At 44.5% G+C, this 7,718-nt stretch overlaps 1 protein-coding gene across 1 annotated transcript; it reads right to left on the bottom strand.

Annotated features, from left to right (window-relative positions):
• Positions 1 to 346: 346 nt before the first annotated feature.
• On the bottom strand, positions 347 to 6,665 carry FAM8A1 (family with sequence similarity 8 member A1). The gene is made up of 6 exons (XM_088521754.1): positions 6,649 to 6,665; positions 5,983 to 6,548; positions 2,778 to 2,898; positions 1,126 to 1,249; positions 783 to 922; positions 347 to 499 (listed from the first exon to the last, which is right to left on the bottom strand). Exons 1-6 carry the CDS (start codon positions 6,663 to 6,665, stop codon positions 355 to 357), a joined length of 1,113 nt encoding a protein of 370 aa, XP_088377880.1. The 3' UTR covers positions 347 to 354.
• Positions 6,666 to 7,718: the final 1,053 nt, after the last annotated feature.

Below are 7,718 nucleotides of genomic sequence, written 5' to 3'. Positions count from 1 at the left end.
GCTGGAGTATTTCTAGGTATCCACTTTCCATAGACTGTGGAACAGAAAAGCATTTTTTGCAGTCACTTTCTTGTCAATCTAAGGGTAATACTTCCAGGTTTCACAGGTACTGTTTTTCTCAAACTTCTTTGGCATTTATGAAAAGTCCAATACTTTGAAGGTAGTTGCTGGCATCACCCTGGTGCAATACTTTTTTTTTTTTTTTTCTTCTGAATCAGCTCCCATTTAATTTAGGAAAAAGACTCTGGCAAGCCATCTCCCTTTCATGTTTGGGGTGTTTTTCTGTTTGTGGTTTTGTGAGGGGGAAGAGAGAGAGGGTTCAAGAACAGTCTGGATATCTGTCATCTTTTCGTATCATCTGATGCCATTTCTTCTTACCACAATAGTTCCTGCTACGATATCGTAGGCTGTTCTGTTATGCTGAAAAAACAGCAGTGTAATAAATGCAGGGAAAAATGAAGCAATAGAAAAATTCTTGATCAGAGCTCGTATGGTAGACCTGCAGAATGAGAATGAAATAGTCGGTGCCTTGTTTTCACTTCCCTGCTTAGAGCAGTAGTCACTTTGCCTTCAGTTTAGTGCCTCAGTTTTGCACAGCGCAAAGTCAGTCACAGGAATTTAAGAGGAGATATTTTAATACCTAATGTGGACAATACCCGTATGATTAAATTAGTATTTTATTCTTAGATCACAGAATGGCAAAGCCCAACAAAAACATGAAGGTGTCTTTCCCTTCAAAGCATGTGCTTTCCATACTGTTAACGTGAGCTAAGAGCACTTACGTTGTCATGCTAACGTTGGAGGAAGGAATCACCAACACACGACTTGGTGCAATAAGAACAGAGGTATCACAGGTCACAACTCGCAGCCCAAGCAAGAACTTCCCTGGGGTTGCTCCACCTGCTCCCCAAATACAGATAATCTGTAAAAAGAAAAGCTCTTTGAGTTCTACAACAAACTGCTGTTGACTGGTCTAGCAAATTTGGTTTTCAAACTGTCATACAACTTCAAGTGAACCAAAACATAGTAAAACTACTTTATAGACCAATGATAAGCGGAAATTTAAATGTTTACTCAGTAGCTGACAATTATTAATTTTAGAAGTTAATGTTTATGACTAGTTACCTCATAGAAGCAGACTAACAATCTGTAGATAAGAGCTACTATCATCATTTTCTGAAGATCCTCCATGGATGTATCTTCATCTATTTCTTCTATTATGTAATGCATAGCAAATTTAGAGATGTCCCTGTGCAAAATAAGACCGAGCTTTAAAATTAAAATTTATTTGACCCTTGTCATAATACTGATGTTACTCTTTTAGTACTAGAATCCAATCCTTTAATTAATTTATTATAGTATAAATTAATAAACAAAAAAAACCCTTGACTTAATACTTAGCATTAAGTATTAACAATTAAGTCATTAACGGTGCTGGATTTCATTCCAGGTTCTTGCCCAGTTTGTTTAGTCTTTCTCAATAATGAGTAATTCTATATAGCCACTTGGGCAATATGACAGGACAAGGTAGAGAACTGCAGAACGTTCTTGGGAAGAGACACAGGAGATTCTGTGTGTGATCATGTAACTCGGTATAAATGTAGTGCATGGTAATGCAAGTGAGAGAAAAGAAGAAAGGGAAAGGCTCTTCTCTCCTAATGCCACACAAAGAAGGGAAGACTTTTTCCTCCTTCGTGTGATCGGGACTCTGCACTTTCAAATAGCGCTCCACAAGATGATGAAATGAGGAAATAAACATCCTCCTGGAAATTAATTCCAAAAAAGACTCCTCCTCTTTCACCTCACCCTCCCTACTTCACAGAAGCAACACAGAGTTGCTCCCATCTTTCCATTGCTTCGGTATGAATCCTTTTCAGGTGACTGACAAGGAGAGAGAGGTGCTGTCACGCTGCACTCACACATGCTGCCCAGGCCCTCGGCATTTTAACTGCATGTTTATTTGAACAACAAAGACTGATAACTTGCATCAGCATATTTATTATTTTGGACTTAGCCCTATTCCAGACACCTTTCAGTCTGAGAGACCTTATCTCAACATACCACTTTGCATTTGGAAGGCTCTCTTAGTGGAAAATTTGGCTTCTGGAATATAATTGTACAGTAATGGAATCTCCTGATCAGACAAAAAAATACATGGTTACACCAATCCAAAGCACAAGAACTAAACTAGCTAGCAGGTAAGACATCTGCAGGTAAAGAAACTGATAAAAAGGAAACAGTCCTCGAGGTGAGTGATCACATCAGAGGATAAAATGTGAACTGGAAGCTGCTCCAGCATAATGTACTTGATGCAGACACATACTTCATTCTACTTGTTCAAGAATCCACCTTAAGCCAGTAAAGACTACAGCACGATAGCACTACTAGCAATCAAGCTGTATTTTAAACTATATACATATTTTATATGTAGGATCTGAATTTTTAAAGACTTTTAAAAATAAGTTCATTTAATAATTGATTTTTCTTTGAGATTTTAAAATGATTTTTAAAATTTTGGCAATAGCATCAAAAATAAGATTGCAAATCTAATCAATTCTTAATAAGGAGTTTGTGAGCCTATGAAAAGTTCTTTGTTCCCATCAAAAGAACCGAAATCAGAAAGTATTTTACAAGAGCATAAACAAGCGGTGCTTTTTTCCGTATATCTTTGACAGATAATGAAGTACCATCATGCACTTAATCATATCATATAGACCATAATCAGACTTGAAAGAAACAAAGCTGTATATAATAATGATTTAAACTGGTCAACTTACTTTATTCCACTGAGGTGCATGATGCCTAAAACAATGGCTGCCTTTATAAAGAACAGAATAAAAAAATCCACCATCTCTGCTACAAATCTGTGTGCCAACGAAGGAATAACAAACTCCCGACCTGCAACAGGAATAACTGAGATTATCCTAGGTTCTACTGAGTTAAAATGAAGTTAACACTGTGCTCTAAGAGACATTTCCCATTAATGCCACTGCAAGGAAAATTCTAAGATCTTCATCCCAACCCAAATCTTTTTCAATAAAATCCTCTTAAAAAAAAAGTGATTATGATCCCAAACAGAAATGAAAATCGCAAGCAAAAGCCACCCCTTTAAAAGAAGTACACTGAAGATGCTCTTATTTTTGCAATCTTCTGTTTGCAACAGCTTCCTGCAGAAGATTTCATCAAATCTGAAAGCATGGATGAAAGGAAGATTCACTTAACTCCCTAATTCTATCACATCCTTTATTCCCCTCTGCAACTAGATTTCAAAATGTACCAAACATGAGCTCTCCAAGTAAGATGCAGCCTCCTTGATGGCTCAAATCATCAAACCATGAGCCAAAGCAGATTAAAGTTATCAGCCACATTTAAGGCTCTAACTAACTGCTACATGGAATCTCACTCCCCTGGATGAGAGTTCCAGGAGCTTCCTGCTGTGCTTGCTCAGAACACGCAGTTTGTAACCACAGGCACTTGGGGGACATGGGTGCTGCCAGCTTTACAAGCAGCAGGGAGGCAGTGTCAGAGCTGGGAGCTCTCTTCCTGGCTGCTTCTTTCTCTAGGCTTCACTTCTCCAAAGCTCCATCTTTTTTTCACAGAGAAAGGGGATGAGAGAAAAGAATATTCCCATGTAATTGTATCTGTGCTACAGGATGTACCGCTGCAACTCCACTGTTAGAACAGATTAAAATATTACATATATTTGAAGTAAACATTCTTGTAGAGTGCTTATTAGGGCAAAACACAGCCCACTTTTTCACAGAAGAATTTCATCTGGGCCCATTTGCCCTTCAGTATTTCCCCGAACAGCACAAACCAACAACCTGCCACATGAAACGAGCAAAGGTTTTCAGCAGAATTTCAGTTAAAAACACCTATTACTACATGCAACTTCCAGGAATGAGCATCCAGGTCTGTCAAGTGTTTCTTGTGCCTCTGATCTGGCCACACATACAGGGAAAGGTCAAAAGAAAGCAAAAAGACTCTATCTCAATAAAAACACCAAGCTTTCCTTAGAAGAAGCTTCCACAACTCAGCTGGCAGGACTGATATTCCCAGGCCTGACCTCACAGGCTGTACAGGGGGAGCTGACAGCCCCTGGCACTTCTGCCCTTTTAAGAAAGAAGGCTGCAAGTTTAACTGGGCAGTGATCAAGAGCAATTTCTTATTTAATGCAGCTCACTTCACATGTTTATTTCATACCTGTTTCACTGACAGCTCTATGTCAATACTACTGAAGAGTGTGACTGTTACGTAAATAATACTTAGGTGGATTCAAGTCTGATTGTCAACAAGTTGTCAGCAAAGCTCTAATTAAAGATGCTTTATAACTGAGACAGGAGGGAACAGAGCCAATCTCCCCAGCAAGCTACACGCTCCTAGAGCACTGGAGAACACGGAGACTACGAATTCTTTAAGATGAGCATGTTCACTGAAGTTAGTGGCACCAGGTTTTGGCTGAATATACAGTTATTGCTTCAGTCGAGCATAAGGAAAAAGGTAACCGTTTGGGCCATGAAAATCAGCATACGAGTTATTTTAAACTCCACCATATTAAGCAACTTCCACAAGCCATCAACTCTGGCAGATTTACGTTGCTATGATCTAAGATTATGTCTGGCATCAGAAATGCACTGTTTTGTCAGGAGTTGCTATCAGTATGGGAAGGACAGCTAAATGAAATACGCCTCAAAGTCTTACATGAAACTAGTAATAAAGGATGGGTTTGTTAGCCAGGGGTTTAACACAACTCTTTTGCTGCTATTCTCAGAATAAAAGTAGTAATCTCCCACATTAAAGCTGAGAGGAGAAATCAAAAGGGGTGAGGAGAGGAAACATCTTGAATTCTGATGACTAAAATCTATCAAAAGCCTGGTAGTATCCAGAGAGCTACTTACACTGCTGCTCTGACATATCTGCAGGCAGACTGAACAGGAACAGGATGTCTTTATCAAGACATCCTTGATAAAGGTCTGCAACATTACACTGTCTCTTGGTTCAATTTACATGCACGCAGGCAGCAAACCACAGGGGTTTAGTGACGAGTAGACGTCCCATCCTGCCAGTGCTGCTGAGGGAGCTGTAATCTGCAGCGGAGAGGAAATAGCTGTAATCGCTTTAGCTGCTCCAGATAAATCCATACGCAACTGGGAGCAAAAGCACTGGAACAACAGTGCTTGTTTATAGCTCTGTCACTTCACTGTATCACACAAGGAATCCCCTTTGGACATTTGGGTGCTGTGATAGTATTTAACACTCATAACAGCCACATTCATGCTGACTTCACATTCAGCAGAATGGAGTGTTATTCATGCCCTAAATTACCTTCAGCATAAGGCATTAGTTCCTGAAGAACTAGGTAAAAGTCCAAGAGTTATTCCGGACTAGACTGGATCCACACTATCTTTTCCGATGATCTGCAATACCTGGTCACAAGCAATGTATAAATCAAGGCTTATTACTACTTTGTTTTACAACCACCATGAAACAACATCAGCTCAAACCCACAACAAAGCAGCAAGTTTGAGAGCTGGATTCTCTGTCAAAATAAGGAACAAGCCTCCCCTGATACTCAGTCACTGACTGAGCTCAGGAATAGCGTTACAGGTCATCAACCCAGCACTTTGCCCTAGAGAAAGCAAGGGCATGTGGCTTTTCTCCAAGCCCTTCAGCAGCATGTTGCTGTTACTGGAAGTACCACCGCACACCCATGGCTCACGAAGCCTGCATTCCAGCTTTGCCTTCCCATGCCGCCAGAGAGAAAGCTTGCTTGACTTCAGAGCAAACATATGCAGAAGCCCAGTTATTCCCCTGCTAAGCCCCTCAGAGCCATAGCTGATTTGAAGAAAGAAAACGTCACGTTCACTGAAACACTCAGCGAACGCGAAAGTAACAAGTTATAAATACAAGGCTTCGGCCTCGGCCGCCACGGCGCGCACGAAGCTGCCGCCGCCACCCCGCTCCCCTCGACCCCCTTCTCACCTGCGGGCCGCGGCGCCTCGCGGGGGGCGCCGCTGGGGGCGGCGCGGGGCAGCCGGGCCGGCGCGGGGGCCGCCGCGGCGCGGGGCGGCGGCGGGGGGGCGGCCGCGGGCGCCGGCGCGAGCAGGTAGAAGGGGCTGTAGAAGGCGGCGGCGGGCGGCGGGGCGGCGGCGCGGGCGGCGAGCAGCGCGGGGAGGCAGCTCTGCCAGCTCACGTAGCCGCAGTACGAGTCCCAGAGCCACTGGTGCACGCGGCGTGCGTACTCGGCCGCGCTCAGCGCCGCCGCCGCCTCGCCGCCAACGGACGCCGCGCAGGAGGAGGAGGGCGGCGGCGACGCAGCAGCTGCAGCCTCCGCCGCCTGCCCTCCTGCGCCGCTATCGCGCCGCTCGCTGCTGCTGCTGCTTCCCCCCGCCGCTGTCGCCATCGCTGCGGCCGCCGCGGGTCCGGCTCCAGGCCGGCCCGGGCCCCTCTCCGCACCAGCCTCCGCCATCTCCTGCAGCGCCTCTGACACTGAGCGTCGCCGGCGCCCACGGCGCTCACGGCGCACGCGCGGGGGCGGTGCCTCGCCTCTACCACGCACCGAAGAGGGGGAGAGGGTGGAAGCGGGCGCAACCTAGGGAGAGTCCTCGGGGCGCTCCCCGCCGCCCTCCTTGAGAATCAGCGCAGCACTTCTCCGTGGTCCCCATTCTGCTTCTGTGCCAAGGAAGAACACGCTTCACCAGGGGGGTAGGGAGGCTTTTTTCCCCTCATCCCAACTCCCCCCCCCCCCGTAAGATGGTCTCGTCCGGCGCGGAGGCAGAACCACCACAGACCGGTGGTGGGCGGGTGGGCCTGACGCTCGGCCGCTGGCGGCCGTTAATACCACGGTGGGCGCCGCAGAGCCCTCGGCCGCCTCGTGAGGGAGCTGCGCCGCGCGCAGGTAGCGCCTCGCCCCTCAGCTCGCCTCTGACGTCGGTCCAAAGAGCAGATACATTAATCTTAACAGGCTGCGGTAGGTCAGGTCAGCGATATAGACGCCGATAAGTAGTAGGGTGTTGCACTCGTTATGCACTTGTTATGCAGATCAGTTTCAAACGGTTCTGATCATAGAGGTGTGTTTTTCATCATATAGCTGGCTAAAATTAATATGGACAATTTATTTTGGAAACATGACAGGTTTTGTCATGATTAGGAATGACATTGAAGAATGGAAAAAGGGAAGGAAAAGACAGGAAGATAAAAGAAGGAAGACAGTCAAAGGTATAGAAGAAAGCTACCTTAGCAGTAATATGTTGAGGAAAGACAAGGAAGAGTCTGAATTTATGAAAACACAAAAAATACATTAAACAATCCCAGGACTATGTTTAGGATAGCCTGAAATATGTGATCTCAGAATAGCTATTAACTTGTAATAGGGAAACTAGTTTGGAAAATGACACTAGAAGTAGCTTACTAGAGATCCATTTTCATAATATTTCACTGATTTCTTTATCAGCTACAAAATAATTTATTTTTTTTTAATTGGCTGTACTGCAAATCTTTCAGAACCAGCCAGTGTCACTCAGACCTTTCTTTTTGTGTCTGCATAATTAGAGTTTCTACAAGCCAGATAAGATCTTTAGCTACAATTTCAAAAGCTCACAGGCTTCATATAATGGTGCCAGTCACCTGTAAATTTTAGGGGTGTCAGCAGCGTTACAGAAGCCAAACCAATTGGATTGCACTGTACAGCTGTGCTGGATATCCAGGTGAAAATTGCA

Source organism: Tinamus guttatus, unplaced genomic scaffold (genome assembly GCF_059628265.1).
Source record: "Tinamus guttatus ecotype Peru unplaced genomic scaffold, ASM5962826v1 Tinamus_guttatus_pri_ptg000131l, whole genome shotgun sequence".
In the NCBI taxonomy this organism is placed as follows: domain Eukaryota; kingdom Metazoa; phylum Chordata; class Aves; order Tinamiformes; family Tinamidae; genus Tinamus; species Tinamus guttatus.
The sequence above is the reverse complement of the archived record's forward strand: the minus strand, read 5'-3'. Positions and strand labels throughout refer to the sequence as shown.